General features: G+C 45.1%; 1 protein-coding gene across 1 annotated transcript in view; it reads right to left on the bottom strand.

Moving 5' to 3' along the window:
* Positions 1 to 13911, bottom strand: part of LOC140391964 (FRAS1-related extracellular matrix protein 2-like) — a 322439-nt gene that overhangs the window by 21895 nt on the left and 286633 nt on the right. Inside the window, exon 17 of the mRNA XM_072477063.1 lies at positions 5104 to 5296. Coding sequence (XP_072333164.1) covers positions 5104 to 5296 — 193 coding nt within the window. The remainder of the gene's footprint in view (positions 1 to 5103; positions 5297 to 13911) is intronic.

Genomic DNA, 13911 nt, shown 5'->3' with positions numbered 1-13911 from the left:
GCCCGCGTTCGGGGCCCACCGATCCGCGGGCGGCTCTGTGCCGTGCGGGCACTCTTTTTCTTCCGCCTTCGCCATGGTCTTCACTATGGCAGAGGCGGAAGAGACCCCCTCCCCTGCGCATGCGCAGGGAATGACGTCAGCAGCCGCTGATGCTCCCGTGCATGCGCGGACCAGCGTCGGCCGGCGAAGACCTTTCGGCCCCGGCTGGCGTGGCGCCAAAGTAGGGAATAACCCCGCCCCTTAAGTATTTTTAAAACAAAACAATGTTTATTCTATGAACCCAGTTAACATTTTATAAACACGCAGTAAACATCTTATCAACTACCAACACACGTAGCCCCACAGATACAATACTCTATAGGTAACTCTTAATACCTTTCCTTGCAACATCCATACGTTAAGCCCTTTTTAAACAAATACAGCAGGTATAAATTCTCTACAGAATCGGGTATTACTTTGAAATCATCAAGTGATCTGTAGACATTCTTTAGATTGCAGAGAGAGAGAGATCAACTCACATTTACTTGGTTTGAATGCAGCTCTCCAACTTTGAAAACAAAACCAACAACTGAGCCACAAAGCAGCTTTACAGCTCAAAACGAAAGTAAAAAGACAGCCCAGCTCCACCCACACACTGACATCACTGCAGCTTTTTGATAAACACCCATTTCTTAAAGGTACATCCACCTGACACCTTATAAGACATTATCACCCCCCCCCCCCCCCCATAACCGCCTTAAGGGCTTTCCAGAGCGCGGAAGACTAGATCGCTTCATTCCTACTGAACTCAATGTCCTCCCCGATGGCAGAGGATACACGCTCACAAAAACGTATCCACAAGGCAACGCCATGTCCAGTCTCCACAGGAGTTGCTGAGACCAGCCCGGCTCCAACATCAGGTCCGCAAAATGTTCAACATGATCAGATATAACAATTACCGAGTACCCCACCCCCCTCTCACACCAAGTGAAGTGTACCATAAAGAAGTCAATCTGGGAGTAAACCTGATGGACAAGAAAACTTCTTATCCCTCGGATACAAGATCTCCATGGCCATGGGTCTGCCCCTCCATCTGTCCCATGAATGCCAATAACTCCTTTGCCACCCCTGATGGACTGAGACTTGGGATTCGACCTATCCAACTTCGCATCCAAAACAAAACTGAAGTCCCCTCCCTCCCTGCATAATTAGCTGATGTGATTCAATATCTGGGATGGGCGCCATCACATTATTAATAAATGCCGTGTCATCCCAGTCCGTTGTATATACATTAACCAAAACTACAAACATGCCCGCCAACAATCCACTGATGATTATGTACCTCCCACCTGGCTCTGCTAATATATTAGCTAAAGATAAAGCCAATCACTTATTAATCAACACAGTGGATTTACGGCCGTACAATCAAAACTCGAATGATATACCTGTCCCATCCATCCCTTCTGCAACATTGTTTGATCCTTGATTCTCAAATGGGTCTCCTGTAGAAAAACCACATCCACCGACAAACTTCTCAGGTGCGCAAACACCCGGGAGCTTTTCACTGGGCCATTTGGCTCCTCACATTCTAATTTATCAACCGGACAGGGGGCTTCTGAACCCGTCCCCCCGATCCAGGATCAGCCATATCCACCGTGTGGGGCAATCCAGCAGTGCCCCATTCTTCACCAGTGCCGGGCCCTCCCAAAATGGCAGCCACTTCCCCCATCAAGCCAGTCCAAAAACAAAGGAACTGTCACTGTCAGCAGTTCATAAGGAGCAGAATTAGGCCATTTGGTCCATCGAGTCTGCTCCGCCATTCGATCATGGCTGATCTAATTTTGGCCTAAACTCCATCATCCTGTCCGTTCTCCATTACCGTTCAACTCATTACCAATTGAAAATCTGTCTAATTCCTCCTTAAATTTACTCACTGTCCCTGCATCCACTGCACTCCGGGTAGTGAATTTCACAACTCTTTGGGAGAGGTAGTTTCTCAACTCTGTTTTAATTTGCTACCTCTTATCCTAATGCATCTGAACCTCTCGTTCTAGAATGCCCCATAAGACGAAGCATCTGCTCCATACATTTATCATCTTGTATACCTCAATTTGACCTCCCTCATTCTTCTAAACTCTAGAGAGTATAAACTGTTCAATCTCTCTTCATACGACAAAACCCTCATCTCTAGAATCAACCTAGTAAACCTCTCAACTGCCTCCAATGACACTACTAGCTGAATTCTCCATCATCGGGATCCTCCATTTTGCCAGCAGAGCACTCACGCCTGTGGATTTCCCGACGGTGTGGGGTGCCCACAATGGGAAACCCCATTGGCTGACTGCCGGGATGGAGAACCCGCTGCTGGTGGGGGAGTGCCACATCAGAAAATAGGTGCGATAAGGGGACCAAAACTATGCACAATACTCCAGGTGTGGTCTCACCAATGCCATGTATAGTTGCAACAACACTTCCTTGCCTTTATGTTCTATTCCTTTAGCTATAAATGCCAACATTCCATTTGCTTTCTTTATTCTCTGCCGTATCTGCATACTAGTTTTCTGTGACTCATGAATGAGGACCCCCAGATCCCTCTGCAATGGAGCATCCCAAAATCTCTCCCCATTTAGATGAGTTGCCTTCCCATTTTCCATGCAAAATGCATGACCTCACACTTACCCTTGTCAAACTTAAGCAGCCTACCCCTCCCCCATTTCCTCACCCCTCCCAGCCCCACCCCACCCTGAGAACCAAACAAACAACCAACAAAAGCCCTCTCCCTCCCCTTCCCTATCCCCAAACCGACCAGAAACAAAAAGCCTAAGCTCATTACCTTAAAAAAACAAAACACCTCAATGGTAACAAGCTGCAGACATCTCCCCTTCTCCACTCCCGATAACTAGCAGTACTGCTAGCAGGGTGACCCCCACACAGGGTCGAAATCAATGTCAATTATAACAACAATAATCTTTATTGCCACAAATAGGCTTGCATTAACACTGCAATGAAGGTACTGTGAAAAGCCCCGAGTCGGCACATTCCGGTGCCTGTTCGGGTACATGGAGGGAGATTTCAGAATATCCAAATCACCTAACAGCGCGTTTTTCGGGACTTGTGGGAGGAAACCGGAGCACCCAGAGAAAACCCATGCAAACACCGAGAGAACGTGCAGAGTCCGCACAGACAGTGGCCCAAGCCGGGAATCGAAGCTGGGACCCTGGAGCTGTGGAACAGTGCGAACCACTTTGCCATCCAATATATCAACAATCAGCCCCCGCCCCATACAAACTTTAATACAGAACAAAAGAGGAAAACCAACACCCAACCCCACCATCCCCCCAAAAGCTCCCAACAGTATAATATACAAACCCCAACTTTGCCCAGAAAAAACACCCACCAACAAGCCCAGACACAACCTCAAGCCCTCTCCCACATCACAAAAATTCCACAAAAAATACAAATACAGATGAACTTAACAATGAACAAACAACAAACTCCATAGTCTACAAGCACTTTGGTTCCTCCTCAGTCCATGCTTCTTTTCAAACTCATTTGCATCCTCCAGCGGAACGAAATAGTAGTCTCTGTCCTTGAAAGTCACTTGCCCGGCACGCTGGGTACACCATACCAAACCTCTCATTGCTCTTGCCTTGGTATTATTAAACCTTGCACATCTTCTCTCCAGCTCTGCTCCAACATCTTGGTACATTCTGATGGCATGGCCCTCCCATATACAGTCTCGATGGTCCTTCGGCCATCGGCCAGATTTCGATGAGACCTGACTATGATTGCCTGTGGCGGCTCCCAGATTTGGGCTTCTGCTTCAGCGACTGAGGGGCCTTGTCCAACTGCTGAAGCTCGAGGAACCTCCGAGTGTGACGGCTATGCCTTGCCCAGCATCTGCCTTGTGTGACATTTACAGATATTACTCGTCCGAGGGGATCGTATTCCATCAAACTATACCAATTTCCGCCAAAAATAAATCGGTCATAAAACAGGCCAAAAAGGGCCAAAAACAAAGAACCCTGGCGGTAGCCACCGTGTGTGCGACTGCTCACCACATAGTCGCCACTGGAAATTATCCAGTTCTGTCTTCTTTGCCCCCATTCCTGCCTCACTCATAGTCCCACCTTCCTGTTCCTGATCACTGACCAAACCGGAAGACCCTATTCTAAGGGTGTGACTGCTTCCTGGTACAAAGTGTACAGGAAGCTTTCCCCCTCCTTGATACATCACAATGTCTGCAGCTCTGCCTCCTGCTCAATGACTCTGATCTAAAGCTTCTCAAGCTGCAGCCAAATATGTTTACACCCTGGAACACACCAGCAGCCTGGAACTCACATTATGCAGTTGCAACACATCACCTCCCATGGTTTATTTCTCTCAATTAATTTATATTTGATAAACACTGCTAGTAAACATTCCTACAACAAAAAAACCTGTAATCACTAATAAATCATACCAGCTGTGAAGGTAAAGAAGCAAAATATTCCCCAGGCAATGATTTATCTGTTTCTTGTGATGTGACATTTTAATTTCTCTCAGAACGTGGCCACTTCACTCTGGAGCCACAGGCTGGACTGGATTGGATTGGAAAGCTCTTCTAGATGTATACTGGCCTTGGTTCTTCCTTTCACCTGCTCCCCCAAGTGCTGCTGACTGTGTCTGGGTCCTCCTTTCACCCACTCTCCTAAGTGCTGTTAACTCCCTCTGGGTCCTCCGCTCATCCTCACGTCTAGGTGCTGCTGACTGCTCTTAGGCTCTCCTTTCACCCACTCTCTTACGTGCTGCTGACTGCCTAGGCGTGGCCTCTTTTCGCTCGCTTTTTTTAGTCCCGTTATCTACAACCTCAAAAAATTTGAAACATGATTTCTCTTTCATAAACCTGTGTAGACTCTGCCAATCATTTTATGATTTTCTGTGTGCCCCCTAACATCAGGAAAATGGTGTGATTTTCTGCTTTTCCTCTGTACAAGACAGAGGGGGGGTTTGCAAAATTTACCTACAATTGTGGAAGCAAATTACTGATGAGGAGCATTCCTGATAAAAATCTTTCCACACCAAACTGAACGTGCTCATATTAACAAACTGGAAATGGTAAAGCAATGTCTGGCAATCACTAACCCTGCAATTCCGCCTCTGGTGGGCTGCCAATTCCATCCCTCCACAAGATGGCAGTGTCGTACACAAAAGTCAAGCGAAGCTCCGACTGCAGGTCAAAGTGCTGCCAGCCACCAACACCCACTGGCGAATGGAAAACGTAGGAGACATAAAGAGGGACTCGCAGAGTCACGTATGATTGCACAAGGTTCAAAACCTGATGAGACAGAAAGAAAAGCCAAGAAAATATTTTAACACATATCAGCCATCGTCAAACATAAGTCAGGAGTGTAATGGAATACTCTCCACTTGCCTGGATGAGTGCAGCTCCAACAACACTCAAGAAGCTCAAGACCATCCAGGACAAAGCAGCCCGCTTGATTGCTCCTCCTTCCACAAACATTCAAACCCTCCACCACCGACGAACAGTGGCAGCCGTGTGTACTATCTACAGGATACACTGCAGTAACTCACCAAGCTTCATTAGTTAACAGCTACCAAACCCACGACCACTACCATCTAGAAGGACAAGAGCAGCAGATACCTGGGAACCCCACTACCTGGAGGTTCCCCTCCAGGTCACTCACCACCCTGACTTGGAAATGTATTGCCGTTCCTTCACTGACGGTGGGGCAAAATCCTGGAACTCCCTCCCTAACAGCACAGTGGGTGTACCTACACCTCAAGGATTGCAGCAGTTCAAGAAGGCAGCTCATCCTCACCTTCTGAAGGGCAACTAGAGATGGGCAATAAATGCTGGCCAACCAGCAATGCCCACAACCTGCAAATTAATTTTAAAAAAGTAACATACAATGGTGTAAATGTGTCAGTTTTTTACAAAAGCCCAAAAATAGGATCAGTGTTGGTTTCAGAATAGTGATTTTATTACAGAAGTTTATTGCTCGGTAGAATTTTCATTTTTCTTTAAAATAATTCACATATACACACACCGTACCAATGTTCAAATGGTTAATTCTTTGCTTTATTAATTGACTGCATTTTACAGTATTGGATATTATGTGGTTTTATCAAAGTGGTTCCACTTTGAATTGTACAAAGCCTTGCTAAATGATTTCTTGCAAAGTCCTGCCAACATTGTTTGCTGAAGACTGTACTCTTGCTGGTTCACCAGAAAGGTGGTAGGATTTTTCTTTTAACCAGAGGTGCTTTCTTCTATATTTCTGATTATGAAAATACAACCATTTACCAAGGTTGTATTTAATCCTTCAATTTAGCGCAGTGATTGTGCAAAATTAGTTACCTTGAGAGGCAGATTTTATGGTTAATTAGAAGGGACAAATAGATAGATATCTGGTTAGGAAAATGATGTAGGTGGTTGAGAGGCAGAATGATATATAGTACGGGATTTTCCACATTTTTGAGACCGCCATAAAAGCCATAATGATCTTTCATGTACATTCCATGTTCGAAGGAACTGAAGTCCTGAATTTAAAGCTCATCTGCTTTACTTGGATAAGGATTACACGGTGCCAATTTGGCTGCTTTCTCAGAGCAGACGCTCCTACCCTGCACATCTGCCATATTACATCTAGGAGAAATGGCAATTAAAAAAAGGCTAGAGCTAACACGCAGCTACCTCTGCTTTCTATCTATATTTCTGACAAATGTCTGCACTTTGCAATTTCCAGGCATTAATTCATGTTGCTTAAGAGTGAAACTGGACAACTTTAATCGAGAGATGTTGCTTTCCAACAACAGAATTAAAAGTAGATTTTATGATTTGCAGGCACAAATTCTTAATGTTTAATAAGAGTTTCACAAACAGGATTACTAATAAGCTTTGAGACATGGCCCCGAGTTCTGAATAACTTTCAGGCAACAGGCAGCTAACAAGGATGCAGACCATATTTTACAACTAGAATGTACTCAAGATTTAGGAAACAGGCATTCATTGTTACTGCAAATACCAGTCATGAAGTGACTAACTTAGAGCTTTAACCATGAATTGAGGATATAGGAGGCAGGGCAAGAACTAAAAATCAAATGACAGTTCGGTTAAAATTCAACTTTCCATGCATATTACTATCTAAAGGAGTGAATCTGTGCCGTGACAATTGATTTCCATTTATCTGATGACAGTACACTGGCAATGTATCACTGCTGATTCACACTTTGGTTCCAAGATGTTATCATAGAATTTACAGTGCAGAAGGCCATTCGGCCCATTGAGTCTGCACCGGCTCTTGGAAAGAGCACCCTACCCAAGCCCACCCTATCCCCATAACCCAGTAACTCCACCTAACACTAAGGGCAATTTTGGACACTAAGGGCAATTTAGCATGGTCAATCCACCTAACCTGCACATCTTTGGACTGTGGGAGGAAACCGGAGCACCCGGAGGAAACCCACGCACACACGGGGAGAACGTGCAGACTCCGCACAGACAGTGACCCAAGCCGGGAATCGAACCTGGGACCCTGGAGCTGTGAAGCAATTGTGCTAACCACTATGCTACCGTGCTGCCATTTGGGGCGATATTTGGGGAAAAATATGTAAACTAAAAAAAGTAATTACATCCTCTTGAAATATGCTGACCAACACTAAACCCCGGCTAATTTATCATTATCATCAGATAAAATGTGATGTAAAGATTTTAGTAATAATTAGTTATTTGTGACTGATCAACGTGCCAGTTCATTTTTCCATTTTGAACTAATTAGCAGAGCAGCATGTGGTCCTTAAATAACAATTCCAAAGTCATCCCATAGTTTAATAAATTTCAGATATCAAGCAATTGGCGGCATGGTGGCACAGTGGTTGGAACTGCTACCTCACAGCGCCAGGGACCCGGGTTTGATTTCGGCCTTGGGTGACTGTGCGGAGTTTGCACGTTCTCCCCGTATCTGCATGGGTTTCCTCCGGGTGCTTTGGTTTCCTCCCACAGTACGAAGATGTGTGGGTTAGGTGGATTGGCCATGTTAAGTTGCCCCTTAGTGTCCAATTATGTTTAGATTAGGTGGGGTTATTATTATTATTATTATTATAGGGCAGGGGAGTGGGCCAGGCAGGGTGCTCTTTCAGAGGATCGGTCCAGACTCGATGGCCTCCATCAGCACTGTAGAGATTCTATGGACAACACACTTCTTAGCACTTTCACATAAGTAGAAAAATGCATGCTCACAAGAGATTTTGTCAGTTGTAATTTTCCACTTTTATGGTCGGGATTCTCCGAGCCTCCGCGCTGTAATCGTGCTCGTCGCGGGGATGGGGAATGGGCGTCAGGCCCGCGATCGGGTCCGACGTCGCTCCCGCGATTCCCCGGGGACTAGAGAATCAACGGCAAATGCGCGCATGCGGTCGACGCGGCGCCTTTATTGTCAGGGCTGGCACGTGGTGTGGATCCGCCATGTTTCACGGGGCCTCTGCGCGCATGCGCAGACCTGCGGCCGGAAGTGCAGGGCCACATATCAGCAGCCGGAGCTGCGAGGAGCGCTCCGGGGCCCTGCTAGCCCCCTGCAAAACAGAGAATCACTCTGGGCTTTCTCCAGGAAAGTCCAGAGTGATTTGCGACCGTTTTCTCGCGAGTGTGGGGCCATATCCCCATTATCAGAGAATTCCACCCCATATCTTTTGAAAATGAAATGGTACAATGGCCTTTGGCCATTTAGACTCAATTACATATTTTCCGATAGTTGTGCCTGGACTTCCCTTCAACCAGGTCATTTAGGAGTGTGAGGGAAGGCAGGAGAACCCAATTGCATAGAGCATTGCTTGCAGCTGGAACCCAGTCAGAATTAAGTTGTTTAGAGTCATAGCAGCACAGAAGGAGGCCATTCAACCCATCGGTTCTGCTCAGTTGGGTAACGAGGAGAAACCAATCTTTAGTGAATCCCATTAAATTTCCCTATAGGTTACAGCCAACTATGATGGATCTGAATGTGAGACGCTGGGCATCAATCTTCGTAAAGTTACAAGGCACACATTGACGGAGAAAGATCCTGAAATTTGCAGGTGAAGGAAACATCCATGAACAAATGTCCATAACATACCCAGGAGGAAAAAAACATGTGGCATTGGTCTTGCATAGCTTAAAAATGGGACTCCAGTTTGCACCACTCATTTTCAAATGTTGCTGCTTTTTTCCACCTGGGTGCCAACAGTGGGCTCTAATCTGTGTTTCCCAATAGGACAGAGATGGTTGGATACAAATGAAAGGCACAAGCTGAGGGATGTTGAAAGTAAATGGCTAAACATTCAATGCTTATGTGCCTCTCCGGTGGTTTTATATAATACTTTTCTTCTCTGTTGATCTCTACCCCAATATTTGAGACCTAATAGATCCCCCAGAACTTATTTGGTGAAGTGTTGGTAGAAGGGAGTGTTAGAGAAGTTTTCCCAAAAAGTAAAGACAACTTTGATTGTTGCATTATTTCACTAAAGTTCAAGTATTGTACATAAAACAACACAGTAAAAGACAAACAAAAGTTGGCAAACCATTGCACCAGACTTAAGAGAAAATGTCTTTATCTGCCGAGTTCTGAACTGCATGATCATTCCCTTATCAACAATAAGAAATGGCAGTGGGCAAAAGAACCTCCTTATCAGCAGTAGACATCAAAGAAAAGCACCACGGAGACGCACGGCTTGTTTCAAGAGCTAGCCCTTCACGCCGCGGCAACAAAAGTAGGGAGATAATGCATTTCCATTTATGACAAGAAGCTGTAGTTATCTGAAGGCTGCCCTTTAGCAGGGTGACTGAGGCCCTTTGATTCCTGCTGCTGATAAAAGTGAGACTGCTGTGCCTGCCATTGTTCAACAAATGATCTCAGCCCCTGTACTTAAAACTGGATAAATAAAGACCTGCTTTGTCAGTGCCGCCCAAAATAATGCAGATTACTGTTTCATTGATACATCCCTTGCACTTGAAATATTCAGAGACTGCCAAACTATCAAAATTAATTTCATGTAGTATTTTCTACCTCTCTCACTCATAACAAAGTGTACAATGGGGGTCCTGTAGACATGGGGCCGTCATTCTCCGCCGGCGGGAGTCTCCGTTTTGCCGGCACCTGGGGGTTTCCCGACGGCGTGGGGCTGCCCCACAATGGGAAACCCCATTGACCGGCCGGTGTTACGGAGACTCCCGCCGGCCGGTCGGAGCAGAAATGTGGCGGGGCGGGTAGGAGAATTTCGCCCAGTGTATCTGGACTTCCAGAAGGCTTTTGATAAAGGTGCTGCATAAAAGAAGGAATTTTTTCAGCCATAGGGTGGTGAATCTGTGGAACTCTTTGCCGCAGAAGGCTGTGGAGGCCAATTCACTGAGTGTCTTTAAGACAGAGATTGATAGGTTCTTGATTAATAAGGGGATCAGGTGTTATGGGGAGAAGGCAGGAGAATGGGGATCAGAAAATATCAGCCATGATTGAATGGCGGAGCAGACTCGATGGGCCAAGTGGCTTAATTCTGCTCCTATGTCTTATGGTTTTACAAGGTAAGATCCCAGAATGTTGGGGGTAATATATTAGCTTGGATAGAGGATTAGCTAACCAACAGAAAACAGAGATGGCGGTAAATGGGTCTTTTTCTTGCTGGCAAGCTGTAACTTGGTCACGACTGGGAGTTAAATATCCGAGGGTATCAAACTTTTCGGAAGGACAGAGTGGATGGTAAGGGAGGTGGTGTAGCTCTGTTATTTAAGGATGACATCCGGGCAACAGTAAGGGATGACATCGGTGCTATGGAGGATAAGGTTGAATCCATTTGGGTGGAAATCAGGAATAGTAAGGCGAAAAAGTCACTGATAGGAGTAATCTATAGGCCACCAAATAGTAACATTATGGTGGGGCAGGCAATAAACAAAGAAATAACAGATGCATGTAGAAATGATACAGCAGTTATCATGGGGGATTTTAATCTACATGTTGATTGGTTTAACCAGGTCGGTCAAGGCAGCCTTGAGGAGGAGTTTATAGAATGTATCCGCGATAGTTTCCTCGAACAGTATGTAATGGAACCTACGAGGGAACAAGCGGTCCTAGATCTGGTCCTGTGAAATGAGACAGGATTGATTCAGGATCTCATAGTTAGGGATCCTCTCGGAAGGAGCGATCACAATGTGGTGGAATTTAAAATACAGATGGAGGGTGAGAAGGTAAAATCAAGCACTAGTGTTTTGTGCTAAACAAAGGAGATTACAATGGGATGAGAGAAGAACTAGCTAAGTTAGACTGGGAGCAAAGACTTTATGGTGAAACAGTTGAGGAACAGTGGAGAACCTTCCAAGTGATTTTTCACAGTGCCCAGCAAAGGTTTATACCAACAAAAAGGAAGGACGGTAAAAAGAGGGAAAATCGACCGTGGATATCTAAGGAAATAAGGGAGAGTATCAAATGGAAGGAAAAAACATACAAAGTAGCAAAGATCAGTGGGAGATTAGAGGACTGGGAAATCTTTAGGGGGCAACAGAAATCTACTAAAAAAGCTATAAAGAAGAGTAAGATTGATTATGAGAGTAAACTTGCTCAGAATATAAAAACAGATAGTAAAAGTTTCTACAAATACATAAAACAAAAAAGAGTGGCTAAGGTAAATATTGGTCCTTTAGAGGATGAGAAGGGAGATTTAATAATGGGAGATGAGGAAATGGCTGAGGAACTGAACAGGTTTTTTGGGTCGGTCTTCACAGTGGAAGACACAAATAACATGCCAGTGACTGATGGAAATGAGGCTATGACAGGTGAGGACCTTGAGAGGATTGATATCACCAAGGTGGTAGTGATGGGCAAGCTAATGGGGCTAAAGGTAGACAAGTCTCCTGGCCCTGATGGCATGCATCCCAGAGTGCTAAAAGAGATGGCTAGGGAAATTGCAAATGCACTGGTGATAATTTACCAAAATTCACTAGACTCTGGGGTGGTCCCGGCGGATTGGAAATTAGCAAACGAGACACCACTGTTTAAAAAAGGAGGTAGGCAGAAAGCGGGTAATTATAGGCCAGTGAGCTTAACTTCGGTAGTAGGGAAGATGCTGGAATCTATCATCAAGGAAGAAATAGCGAGGCATCTGGATGGAAATTGTCCCATTGGACAGACGCAGCATGGGTTCATAAAGGGCAGGTCGTGCCTAACTAATTTAGTGGAATTTTTTGAGGACATTAACAGTGCGGTAGATAACGGGGAGCCAATGGATGTGGTATATCTGGATTTCCAGAAAGCCTTTGACAAGGTGCCACACAAAAGGTTGTTGCATAAGATAAAGATGCATGGCATTAAGGGGAAAGTAGTAGCATGGATAGAGGATTGGTTAATTAATAGAAAGCAAAGAGTGGGGATTAATGGGTTTTTCTCTGGTTGGCAATCAGTAGCTAGTGGTGTCCCTCAGGGATCAGTGTTGGGCCCACAACTGTTCACAATTTACATAGATTTGGAGTTGGGGACCAAGGGCAATGTGTCCAAGTTTGCAGATGACACTAAGATGAGTGGTAAAGCAAAAAGTGCAGAGGATACTGGAAGTCTGCAGAGGGATTTGGATAGGCCAAGTGAATGGGCTAGGGTCTGGCAGGTGGAATACAGTGTTGACAAATGTGAGGTTATCCATTTTGGTAGGAATAACAGCAAAAGGGATTATTATTTAAATGATAAAATATTAAAACATGCTGCTGTGCAGAGAGACCTGGGTGTGCTAGTGCATGAGTCGCAGAAAGTTGGTTTTCAGGTGCAACAGGTGATTAAGAAGGCAAATGGAATTTTGTCCTTCATTGCTAGAGGGATGGAGTTTAAGACTAGGGAGGTTCTGCTGCAATTGTATAAGGTGTTAGTGAGGCCACACCTGGAGTATTGTGTTCAGTTTTGGTCTCCTTACTTGAGAAAGGACGTACTGGCACTGGAGGGTGTGCAGAGGAGATTCACTAGGTTAATCCCAGAGCTGAAGGGATTGGATTACGAGGAGAGGTTGAGTAGACTGGGACTGTACTCGTTGGAATTTAGAAGGGTGAGGGGGGATCTTATAGAAACATATAAGATTATGAAGGGAATCGATAGGATAGATGCAGGCAGGTTGTTTCCACTGGCGGGTGAAAGCAGAACTAGGGGGCATAGCCTCAAAATAAGGGGAAGTAGATTTAGGACTGAGTTCAGGAGGAACTTCTTCACCCAAAGGGTTGTGAATCTATGGAATTCCTTGCCCAGTGAAGCAGTAGAGGCTCCTTCATTAAATGTTTTTAAGATAAAGATAGATAATTTTTTGAAGAATAAAGGGATTAAGGGTTATGGTATTCGGGCCGGAAAGTGGAGCTGAGTCCACAAAAGATCAGCCATTATCTCATTGAATGGTGGAGCAGGCTCGAGGGGCCAGATGGCCTACTCCTGCTCCTAGTTCTTATGTTCTAACTAGTGGTGTGCCACAGAGTTTGGTCCTTGGGCCCCAACTATTTACAATTTATAATAATGACTTGGATGCAGGGATAGAAGGTATGATAGACAAATTTTCAGATGACATGAAAATAGGTGGGATAGTAAGTTGCAATGAGGAAATAAGAAATTTACAAATGAATGGATAGATTAGGCGAATAGGCCAAAATCTAGCAGATGGAATTTAACGTGTATTTCTGTGAGGTTATCCATTTTGGTTGGAGAAATAATTATCAAAATGGAGAGAAACTTCTAAATGCTTCGGTGCAGAGGGATCTGGGTGTCCTCGTGCATGAATGAAATGAAAATCGCTTATTGTCACAAGTAGGCTTCAAATGAAGTTACTGCGAAAAGCCCCTAGTTGCCACATTCCGCCGCCTGTTCAGGGAGGCTGGTATGGGAATTGAATCGTGCTGCTGGCCTGCCTTGGTCTGCTTTCAAAGCCAGCAATTTAGCCCTGTGC

The sequence above is a fragment of the Scyliorhinus torazame genome, chromosome 15 (genome assembly GCF_047496885.1).
Source record: "Scyliorhinus torazame isolate Kashiwa2021f chromosome 15, sScyTor2.1, whole genome shotgun sequence".
In the NCBI taxonomy this organism is placed as follows: Eukaryota; Metazoa; Chordata; class Chondrichthyes; order Carcharhiniformes; family Scyliorhinidae; genus Scyliorhinus; species Scyliorhinus torazame.
This window is presented reverse-complemented; position numbering and strand designations above follow the sequence as displayed.